Source organism: Myotis brandtii, unplaced genomic scaffold (assembly GCF_000412655.1).
Source record: "Myotis brandtii unplaced genomic scaffold, ASM41265v1 scaffold1579, whole genome shotgun sequence".
Taxonomy (NCBI): domain Eukaryota; kingdom Metazoa; phylum Chordata; class Mammalia; order Chiroptera; family Vespertilionidae; genus Myotis; species Myotis brandtii.
In genome coordinates, this window is record NW_005355750.1 from 262,073 (window position 1) to 273,990 (window position 11,918).

At 44.4% G+C, this 11,918-nt stretch overlaps 1 protein-coding gene across 1 annotated transcript in view; it reads right to left on the reverse strand.

Annotated features, from left to right (window-relative positions):
* Window positions 1-705: 705 nt before the first annotated feature.
* The window catches only part of LOC102261050 (antigen WC1.1-like), a 39,157-nt gene continuing 27,944 nt past the window's right edge, over window positions 706-11,918 (reverse strand). The window contains exons 5-14 of the mRNA XM_014536243.1: window positions 10,687-10,776; window positions 10,294-10,608; window positions 8,666-8,980; window positions 6,757-6,798; window positions 6,350-6,664; window positions 6,061-6,093; window positions 5,335-5,472; window positions 4,393-4,488; window positions 2,713-2,856; window positions 706-1,401 (exon numbers count right to left, since the gene is read on the reverse strand). Coding sequence (XP_014391729.1) covers window positions 1,238-1,401; window positions 2,713-2,856; window positions 4,393-4,488; window positions 5,335-5,472; window positions 6,061-6,093; window positions 6,350-6,664; window positions 6,757-6,798; window positions 8,666-8,980; window positions 10,294-10,608; window positions 10,687-10,776 — 1,652 coding nt within the window. The 3' untranslated portion in view covers window positions 706-1,237. The remainder of the gene's footprint in view (window positions 1,402-2,712; window positions 2,857-4,392; window positions 4,489-5,334; window positions 5,473-6,060; window positions 6,094-6,349; window positions 6,665-6,756; window positions 6,799-8,665; window positions 8,981-10,293; window positions 10,609-10,686; window positions 10,777-11,918) is intronic.

Genomic DNA, 11,918 nt, shown 5'->3' on the forward strand with positions numbered 1-11,918 from the left:
CCCTCCTCCCCCCCCACCCGTCCCCCTGGCCCCAGACGGCATCCATAACCACCAGTTAAGTAGTTAGGTGGGATCAGCTCACTTCTTACATTAGTTCTTATATTAGTTCATCAACCTCTCCACACATTTATTGTGGTGGAGTTTTGAAGATGTAATCTTTATTTGGCCACTGCTGCAGAATATCTCTTTACTCAAGAATCACAGCAAAGCCACATGTGTATTTTAAATAGTCACCAGATCAAAGCAACCTTAAAGCAATATATTTTCAGAGAAGCCCACTGGTCTGAAATTATTTTTCTATTAGTTTAATCATGTCAGATCCCTTCATCCAATCTGCAAAACTCATGTAGCCAAAAGTTCTTGTTTTTTCTGTCTGTATTCCTTCTGGGTTTCCTCTGACTAGGTCTCCTCTTCCTTGTTTTCTTGCCTACTGGATGCAGGTCTGTGGGTGAGTGCCAATTTCTCCTCCATCAACTTGCAATAAAAAGAGATGAGTTGATATAATTTGATTAGAAGGCTTTATGATTAAACAGACAATAAATGGCAATGTCCTAAATAAATATGAGAAAGGAATGGAGAGGAAAATCTGAATTTAAAAGGATTTCATAACCAACTAGACATGAGGAAAAAGTAAGGAGACTGTATGAGCTTGAGTAATAAATGAAAAGCAGCTTAGGAAATTAGAGGTGAAAAAAGAAGAAACAGTTATATAAAATTACATTTTTAATTGTTCCGTAAAAGTTTGGACAGAGTAAGGAAAGCTTTACTCATTCTCTCTTACTAGCCAGCCTCTCACCCTCAACTTTGAAATTCACACCCAAGTCTGGTTTCTGGAAATTGTTGAAAAACAGATGATGTGACATCTCAGCAAAGAGCATACATGAATGTTCAGGATTTTTTTATGAGTTCATCTTGCTAGGAATGAGGGTGTGAGTGTGGACCAACTTTAGAGTCCCTTGTCTAAGCAAGAATGACCTGAGCACCCATGAGCCTGGGCAAAGTTAATGCCATGAGTAGTTTGTGGGGGAGATGAATAAACAGGTCAGTTCCCAATATCTTCATAGGGAAACTGATTGAGGACCACTCCTCTAAGAGCAATTAGATCAAACTTGCTAATTTATCAACAAAGCAAAAAGTGCTCTATTCAGAATAGTTAATTTTGAGCAATTTCCATATAATATAATATAATTATAGGTCAGTACTACCCTGCTGGAATAGAGACAGACTATCTGAGGCCTCATCTCTTTTTTAACACAACAGCATGGAAAGCTACTGTAGATGTTCCAACAGCACTTAGTTCAGCGTCGTCATACTCAGGATCCTCTTCTCCCCCCTGGAGCAGCCAGGGACTATCTTCTTTCCTAGGATGAGCTGCCCCTTCAGGGAAGTTCAGAGAGGAGCCTGCAACAGTAAAGAGAAGTTTAATTAGAACTGTGATAGAGGCACAGGACAGTGCCCCAAAGTAGAAGTAAGTCTAGTAAATGGTAATAAGAAAGCATCTCTGGGGACCTATTAATGCTCAAGTAGGCTCCGACTATTTAATATTAGTTTCAGCAAAGGTGTACCAGGGCTGTCCTATCAGGATCCAGTCCATGTGGGTCTCTGGGCCACAGCTTATCTGGGAAACCCTGGATCACAGGAGATCTGTGACCAGGACATGCACTCTCTAAAGACCTTTTCCCTGGCTTACACACTGAACAGGGAGATGACCCAAGAATGGTGAGAATTACATGACAAAATGTGAAAGCTTCTTTCACAATTTCCAGCTCTGCATTCACAAGGAGAAGGAGACCATATCTGGAGAAATCTCAGTTCTTCACTGAAAATCCAAGTCTTCTCTTGCTGGCCTTGATTTATGTTCCCAGATGCCAACAAAAACAATCACAGAATTCCTTCACAGTTGCCCCATGGAATCACTTGAACCCTCAGATGGACACTCTTCTCTGGAGAATAAGTATCTTCATTTGGCCATTAAATGTCTAGAGAGGATTAGGCCTTGGCTGCCTACAAATTCTGAGTCTATAATCCACCACAGTGGCTTTAATGTTTAAGGTCACCATATATCATAGACCTTGTTAGGGCTAACATATATGATCATAGCACATCTTAAATTATCAAAATGTCTCACAAATTCCAATATTGCAATATTTTTTTAAATCCCTTACTGCCTTTTATGTATAAGACAACACAAAAATTTTAAAAGAACAGTTGTTCCATTTTTGGATTTGGTAAATATGTTCAATTAATCTGCAAGCCTTAATGCAGTCGCATTGAGGATAAAGTGATGAAAACACAGATAAAAAGACTACAGAGTGCTTCCTCCCTCCCAAGGAATCTAAAAGCATTAAAGAAATGAATATGGTCTTCAGTGGTCAGCAAACTGCAGCTCGCGAGCCACATGCGGCTCTTTGGCCCCTTGAGTGTGGCTCTTCCACAAAATACTGACTTCTGAGCATGGGCCACGAAGTTTCAATCGCACTGTTACATGCGCACCCACACGTGGTATTTTGTGGAAGAGCCACACTCAAGGGGCCAAACAGCCTCATGTGGCTCGCGAGCCGCAGTTTGTCGACCACTGGTCTAAGTAATGCTATCAAACATATTAGGTCATCCAAATTTTGAATCTACAATAAGAATGGGCATTGAAGAGACCAAATTCATCCTTTCCAGGCCAGAGACAAAATATGATAGGGATCAAGTAATCCCACTCACCTATCTGAAAAATTCTCACTCCATTCTCCTCTAAGGACACTTCCCACTCATTCATCTGGGAGGCAGAAGGAGCCTGGGGCACTGGTACCTCTTCAGCATCATCGTAAATCTCGCTAAAGGCATCAGTCCTCTGAGCTGAGGGCTCTAAGGGCAGACAAGGGGGTCAGGTGAAACCACAGTAAATGGATTGATTTAGGTCAGTGATGGCGAACCTATGACACGCGTGTCAGAGGTGACACGCGAACTCATTTTTTTGGTTGATTTTTCTTTGTTAAATGGCATTTAAATATAGAAAATAAATTTCAAAAATATAAATCTTTGTTTTACTATGGTTGCAAATATCAAAAAAATTCTATATGTGACACGGCACCAGAGTTAAGTTAGGGTTTTTCAAAATGCTGACACGCCGAGCTCAAAAGGTTCGCCATCACTGATTTAGGTAATGCCTAGAATCCTTTCTGACCCAGAGATTCTGGTGGTTGCTAATCAGAGGCACCATTCGCCCCATGATTTAACAGGTCTTTTCTAAGGCCATATATTTCATTTTTATGGGCCAATAAACCAGAAAGTTATCCAAATATTTCAATATTCCTTGATTAAAACTTCATATTTTCAAAGAACTCTTATACCAAAAAGCATTACTAAAATATTTTATCAGATCATACTTTCCAGATGTTATTTTTTAAAAAACAATTTGTGCCTGCTGTGGCTGAATGAGGTTGGTTCTGGACACCGAGAGCCTGGCCCCAACATGAAGCATTTCAAAGCCACCAGAGAAGAGGAAGCGACCCCTCTAATCTTAGTCAAAGAAAAACTATTTCCCTTAGCTCTCATCTCTGAGGGAAATTCTTCTGCCCCCACTATCCAGCCAAGACAGATCTACCTCAACTACCTAGAACATATTTATAGTCACTTTTCTCACCATCTCTGGTGTAATATAGCATTTTTTTTTCACTGAGTCATCTGACAGAAACCCTACTGTGGAGGAAAAAAATCACAAAAACAAACAAACAAAAAAACAACTGCGGGAAGCCATTCACTACCGATACTCTCATGAGAGAGCGCCAAGGAACTCGGAAGGCAGATGGACCTTGGTCGATTAGCAGGGCTAATGTCAAGCATCATTGCTCTGTTCAGATTGTAGTGGCTCAAAGCAATTTCCTGACCTAATAGCCTCAAAGTAAATGTTTACTGGACCTTACTGATCTTTACTGATCATTATTGCCCTTAGAGATGGTCTGTCTGCTACCTGTTTGCCGTGCTTTACTGAGGGCAAGATGTGTATCTAAAAAGCGGATAAGGCCAGGTTTCAGTGTGTCTCTCCAAAAGAGAGGTCTCCACCCAGCCCCCCATGCCTTCTAAATTCATACTTCTTATATAGTATTTTCATTTGTGCATCGGCCCCTCCTTCAGATCCTGAACCCTAGCCGTGCAGGTTGGGGCAAACAACCCTTCCCACACCCATAGGCTCCACAGTAAGGCTGAGAAGAAATGCTGGGGCTAGCATGGCTCTTATGGAGTCAAGGGAAGGGTAGAGCTCCCAGGAGCTCTGGAGAGGCTCATCCTGCCTCTGTGAGCCTGGGGTACATGTGGGGTCTGCAGATGCTGAGAAGACCTGGACCATAGCCAGCAGGTGGCTGAAAAGTAGAGGTCCCAGGAGGGCAAGGCAGGGATACTCACCTGGGCTGCTCAGTAGAGCTTCTTTCTTCGGCAATGCCCGATAATCAATTTCCTCATACATGGCTTCATCAAGAGCATATTCTAAATTGGACAAGGCTGAGAAAACCACCAGCAGATCAGAGATTGCCACCTGAGACACCTTCATTATCCCCGATGCTCACACATGGAAAAAACCTCACAGCTTCCAGGAGCCCTATATCAGTGGTTCTCAACCTTCTGGCCCTTTAAATACAGTTCCTCATGTTGTGACCCAACCATAAAATTATTTTCGTTGCTACTTCATAACTGTAATGTTGCTACTGTTATGAATCATAATGTAAATATCTGATATGCAGGGTCTTCGGCAACCCCTGTGAAAGGGTCGTTCAACCGCCAAAGGGGTTGCGACCCACAGGTTGAGAACGGCTGCCCTATATAGTCTTATACCCATGCACCAGGTCTGCACCTTTTACCTTTGTCTGACCCTGTATCCAAAGCTCAGCTTTTACCCTTTGTGTCTCACATAAAAAGCCACGATTATGAGTGCTCACACCCTATTCTTTTTTTAATATATATTTATTTATTTATTTATTTATTTATTTATTTATTTCAGTGAGAAAGGGAGAGGGAGAGAGAGATAGAAACATAAATGATGAGAGAGAATCATTGATCAGCCTCCTCCTGCACACCTGCTACTGGGGATCGAGCCCGCAACCTGGGCATGTGCCCCAACTGGGAATCGAACTGTGACCTCCTAGTTCATAGATCAACAGTCAACCACTGAGCCACAGCAGCCAGGCCACATCCCATTCTTAAGAACTTCTATATATTCTGCCCTTAGAGGCTAACATGGGGCACATGGATTTTGCAAACCAATGGGGTAAGAACAGATACCTTGCCCAATTTTCCCCTTGTCACACCTGGCCCCATTTCCTGCCTCCATACATTTTCCATATTACCCACCTCTGTGCTCCACTCTCCCTCTGTACAGCTGAATCGCCAGGATGATGAGGACCAGGAAGAGAAGGGCCCCTAAGATGAGGCAAAGGGTCCCAGGCAGGGAGAAGATGCCAGGTACAGGACTTGGGCCAGATCTGGTCCCTAGAAAGAACAAAGCCAAGAGAATATCAAGAAGGACATATGTGCAGGGAAACTCACTTATGACAGCATTTCCAGAGAGCTCAGAACAGTGAAGTCTCAGCTTTCAACATAATGGGATTGACTGTGACCCTGGTGGGCACTCCCCCAGGCCATGTCCTAAGATAAATTCAACTCCCCCTCCACTGTGGTCCAAAGGAATGCTGGGGATCATCAGGGATCTCCGGGGCTACAACAACCTCTAAAGGCCAGGGCACAGCTTCAACCCCTTCTCTTGGGCTTCACCAGATCAGAGCATCAAACAACCTAGCATAGCTGCTGAGGAGCAATACTCATGAGCAGGTGAAAAAAAGTCCTTACATTCTCAACATAAGAGCCAGCCTCCGATGGCCTGAGGGCATGAGAAACTTCTGGCACGGTGAACAAAAAAAGGGGGGAAGTTTCTCCAATGAAAATACCTTGATACTTCCCTACCATCCAGTTGTTCCTCAGGATTTCCTTTCCTGAGTTGGCTAATTCTGTCAGAGATTCCTCAGGACATGTCCCAGGAATTTGAACATTCTCCCCCATGAATGGATGGTGACACTGTACCTGCTGTAGTGGTGGGCAATGTTGTTCTTTCACCTAGAGAGACAAACAGGAGTTTGGAGTGCAGAAATTGGCCAGAACACGAGTTAACCCATTTTTCCCACCTGAGCCCTGAAATCACCCCTCAGTTATTGATATCAATACTGAGTCCTCCTAGCACCCGTCTCCTAGATCTAGGACTGCAGAACCTAGATACTTTCTAAATACAAACTCCCCATCTTATTCCAGCCCAGCCCATTGTCCCACCCCTACCCCAGCTCAACCAGAGCCGGACCCACGCTCCTCCACTCACCAGAGCACCTCACGCCAGCATCCTCTTCATGCTTGCAGTTGCTCTGCCCCCAGGGCTTCGCAGCACAGGCCCACAGGGAGGACTCCCTGCCCCTGCACTGCACCTCATCCAGCCAGATGGGCCCATGTCCTGGACCAAATGTTGCCTCCTGCAGGGCTTCCAGGGCAGAGCCACAGCCCAGCTGCTGACACACCACCTCAGCCTCTGCCAGGCTCCAGGAGTCATCACACACTGTGCCCCAGGAGCCATTGTGCCAAACCTCCACTCGCCCTGAGCACTTGGTGTCTCCATCCCTGAGTCGGACCTTGTCTTTGTCTGAAAAGGCAGCACCACCTCCTGTCACTGCCTCTGGTGGAAAGGAAGGAGGTTCTGGGAGCCAACAGGGAAGGTGGGAGGGGCTGATGTACCTGTGCAGGGGGCAGTAGAGGGACAGCTCTTGGATCTTCTTCCTGCAAAGTAGACAATGGGAAAGCACTGGATCAGGAACAGCTGGACATGGTCTTGCCCCACAACAAGATTATTTAAGGTCCTTGGTTCAGTCCAATGACAAGGGAAAACACAGGCCTTTTTTTAATCTAATAGGCTGAGTTACTGAGACATTCACTGGATCCTAGCTTCTATCACCAGCCAAAATTACTTTATCTACTTACTTGTTTATCACTCTCCACATACCACAACAAATACAGACACAGACACACACATACACACACACACACACACACACACACACACACACACAAACCACATACACCTAAATGAAAGCTCCCCTAGAGGAAGAACCTTGCATATCTTATTCACCTCTGTGTTTCTGCTATTAAGACAGTGTCTGGCACATTATATGCATTCATTCAATGAGTATACATTGATGATCTTCTATAAATAGTAGGTATAGGAGCTTGATCAACATTTGTTGAATGACTGGATCAATGAATAAAATCCAGTGAAATATAACTCACTTAAGTTCTTGCTGATCAGTAAGATAATAAAAGAAATACAAATTAATATTCATGAATTGTGGTAATAAATAGTGAATATTAAAAACAAATAAGTCCAGAACCACAGAAGTAATTTGTATTCAATGTTCCACTTCTACTTTTTAAAGGGAAATTATACAGCAGATTCTAAACTTATCTATTTTTCAGTGTGAGATATGGGGACCTGAGGTCACTAACCTCCCAGCAGGTCTCCATGTTGTGGCAGCCAAGAAGTAATACAAATTCCTCTTTAACAGGATTGTTTTATTGGGTCCTCCCTAGCAGAGGTCTTTGCTCTGCTCACCATTCCAGGCTAATCCTGTATTCCTCTCCTTTGCTCTCTTTCTGCTCTGCCCAGGATGGAATATTCTCGGTACCTCAAATATATCATGACCTATCCCTACTCAGTATTTACACTAACCAAAATGATCTTTTGACTCTCTTCCTTTAGGAAACTCTTGCCCTAGCTGGTTTGGCTCAGTGGATAGAGCATTGGCCTGAGGACTGGAGGGTCCTGGGTTTGATTCCAGTCAAGGGCACATGCTCAGGTTGCAGGCTCAATCTCCAGTAGGGGGCGTGCAGGAGGCAGCCCATCAATATTCTCTCTCGCCATTGAGGTTTCTATCTCTATCTCCCTCTCCTTTCCTCTCTGAAATCAATAAAAATATTTTTTAAAAGAAATTCTTACTCTTCCTATAAGTCTCCATCTAAATATGATCTCATCTTTGGCCCAAATTACACATTTCCAACCACTTTCTCATGCTTCATGACACTTGAAATTTCTGCCTCATAAGAGTTTTCAGCGCTGGATTGTAAGTTCTATGAGAGCAGTGACTACATATTTTTTCTCTTCTCTGTCCTCTTACCTATAGTATAAATTTGTACCTTCAGGCACTCAATTACTATAGACCAACAGACTGACTTGAAAAGTAGTCTAAGTGGTATAGATGCATTTCAGAGTAAAATACCATGAGTTTAAGAGACAAAGCCGTCAAGATTGATTCACTGCTCTGTCCCTTACCTACTTCAAGGTATTATGCAGATCTTTTAACCACTCCTAATTTTTTAGCAATTCCTTAGAAAGTTTATCAGAATATTATTTGTGCTCCCTACAAGTTTTTTTTTCCAATCTTCCTGATATTTTTCACTTAAATTGCTGTGAACATGGATTTTCTTATTTTTTCCTTTGAAACAAGATTACAACATATGCATTAAATCATCTTCATCCAACTTTATTTTGTAGACTCATCTTACAATCATCCCTTAGATTTGAAAACATAAAGTCTCACTAACTATATCTTACAGGGGTGGCACGGACACATAGAAACAGACAGTAATTCACCTGCACACGTGATATAAGCTTCATCTCTTGGAAGGCATGAACTGTATTTCCAAGGGTCAGAAGGACATTGCCAGAGAGAGGTATCAGTTTTCCGACACCGGATTCCATCTACCCACCGGGGTCTAGAACCTTCCCTAAAATCAACAGAAGAGTCCAGGGTCCCACTGTCCCCACAGCCAAGGTGTCTGCAGATCGTGGACAAGGTCATGGCTTCCATGGGGCTGTAGCAGACACTGCCCCAGGTCCCGTTGTAGAAAACTTCCAGCCACCCAGCACACTCCTGGTCCTCACTCACCATCCTGAGGGCCAGGAACTCTGAAAGTGGAAGAGGGGAAACAGGGCACAGTGAGCATGCCACTCAGTGCTCTCTCCCAGAGCTTGTGAACACTTGTCGCTGACTGCTGAGGAGACGCCCCTAAGTGGCAAGATAGAACTCTGTGTCCCTTTTCCCTGACTTTGTCCATTTGTGTCTGCCTATCTCTACTTCAATGATGTAGTGGAGAGAGGATCACCAACCTGGGCCTTCCGCAGGGAGGACAAGCTGAATGCCGCTTCCTGACAAACCTCTGACAGAGTATGTGAAAGGAAGTGTGGAGAGTGGGCGGTAGACAGAATAACAGACCCCAAATTCCTACATCCTCCCCTCTGGAACCTGTGAATATGTTTCCTAACATGGTGAAAGGGACTGTATAGTTACTATTAAGATAAGGACGTTGAATGGTGAGATTAATTTGGGATATCATGGACTAACCAGGTGAGCCTAGTCTAATCACATCCTTACCAGTAGACTCACTCTCCTAAAAAACAAATAAACTTTCCCAGCTTCAGGTCAGAGGGAAATGTGAGTAGGAAAGAATGGTCAGAGGGAGGCAACATTGTTTGTTTGAAGAAAAAGAAAGGGAAGTAGGAATCAAGGAGTGTGCACCTTCTTTAGAAACTAGAAAAGGCAGGGAAAAGAAATCTTCTCTGGAGCCTCCGGAAAGAATGCAGTCCTGTTGACACCTCAGTGTCAGCCCAGTGAGACTCCGGTCGGACTTCAAACACACAGAACTATAAGGTAATAAATTGGGGTGGTTTTAAAACACTAAGTATATGGTAATTCATTACAATATCAGTAGGATCTCAAGATTTTACTACCATAGGCAACTGAAGAGTGAGCCCCGCTTTTAATGGAAACTCTGTAAGAAATGGCTTTGGCCCTAACTGGTTTGGCTCAGTGGATAGAGCGTCGGCCTGCGGAATCAAGGGTCCCAGGTTCGATTCCAGTCAAGGGCATGTACCTTGGTTGTGGGCACATCCCCAGTAGTGGGTGTGCAGGAGGCAGCTGATCAATGTTTCTCTCTCATCGATGTTTCTAACTCTCTATCCCTCTCCCTTCCTCTCTGTAAAAAAATCAATAAAATATATTTTTTTTAAAAAGAAAAGAAAAGAAATGGCTTTGTCAGGGATATTGCTGAGAAGGAAGGACCAGAGCCTCAGCTGGTGCAGGAGGAAATGAAAGCACCAATCTCCATACCTGCCAGTAAGACAGACTCTGGGGCCCTTTCAGCAACACGTCTCAGGGCTCAGACTCCGATCCTCGAGACCCTCCCCTCTCCCCCCAGCCTATGGACAATGTGCAGTGAGACCTGAGCAGATGACCCCCGCGTCCTCCTTGTGCCAGCAGTCGTGCTGTCCCCAGCCCCGGGAAGGGCACTTCCACACGTGGGACTCCTTTCCTGTGCAGCTCACGTCATCCAGCCAGATCTGGCCTGATCCTTCCCCGAAGTGAGCAGAGACCGTGGCGTTGAGGGCCTCTCCACAGCCCAGCTGTCTGCACACCACCTGGGCATCGTTCAGGTCCCAGCTGTCATCACAGATGGTGCCCCAGGAGCCCTGGTGAAGGATCTCCACTCTGCCGGCACAGGGACCGCCCCCGTCCACCAGGCGGAGCTGTCCCCTGTCTGAGGAGAGAGAGTCAGGCCAATGGGGTATTTACACAGGGAAAGAGGAGGGTGTTCTGGTCTTGGTGGAGCCCTCACCTGAGCAGCTGGCAGGGCTCTCCTCTGAGGCTGCAGAGCCTGCTGGTGCAGACATGGAGTCACACTGGGGCAGCACCTGGGTCTGGTTTCCTACAGAAACAGCAGTGGTCAGAGGGTTAGTGGGGTCGAGGAGCAGGAAACTGATTTAAACTAAACAATAACCCAGTGAATGGGGTCTGAGATGAAAGCTGTAAAGTAATATTACCATAATATTACAAACTCACCCTGTTTGTGGAGAGTTCTGCTTCTGACAATGCCAAAATTTCCTGTTTTTCATTGTTTATTAGGGTAACATTGGTAATAACATTGTATAAATTTCAGGTGTTCAACATATGTATATTCTATTAAATGTTCAACACCTGGAATCTGGGTTGACCTTCTTGAATTGCATGTAAGTAATAGTATGCAGTGAAAGTAACCACTTGTCTTTCAACACCTGGTCAAAAATGTCATGCAGCCTCCCCAAAATTAGCTTAGGAAATTTGCTTTAGAGAGAGTTTACATGTTGAGATTACATGCTGCAGATACTATCACTAGAGGCCCTGTGAACAAAACTTGTGCACTGGTGGGGTACCTAGTGGCTGCTGGCTGCCGGTCAGGGCCTCCCTCCCTTCCCCTGGCCAACCCCACCCCTTGGTTGAACTCCCAGACAACTCCAGGTCGAGGGGACAATTTGCCCACTATGCTTTTATTATACAGGATATGCAGGTGCTCTGGTCCACTAACCAGCTGACCCAGCTGCCAGCAATGTTCTTGAGCCATCCTGGATTCTCAGCCCAACTGAGTCTTCAGATGACATCAGCCCCTGAAACCTCATGAGAGAACTGCCACACTAAGCCCTTCCTTAATTCCTTGGTCAGGAAATCATGAGCAAAATAAAAAAGAGTTTTAAACTGCTAACGTTTAGGGAAAATTGTTATTTTGCAGCAATAGGAACCAGAACACTTACACTTACCATGTTACTAAATATTTACTAACAACAAATGAAAATTTTTGTCTTCAAAAAAGCATGTACATTCATGTTCACAGCATCCTTATCTGTAATAACCATCACCACAATTAAAATACAAAATAGGGGAAACCAAGATGGCGGCATAGGTAAACACCAGAGATTGCTGCCTCGCACAACCACTTCAAAAATACAACTAAAAGACAGAATGGACATCATCCAGAACCACAGGAAGGCTGGCTGAGTGGAAATTCTACAACTAGAAGGAAAGAGAAAAGCATAC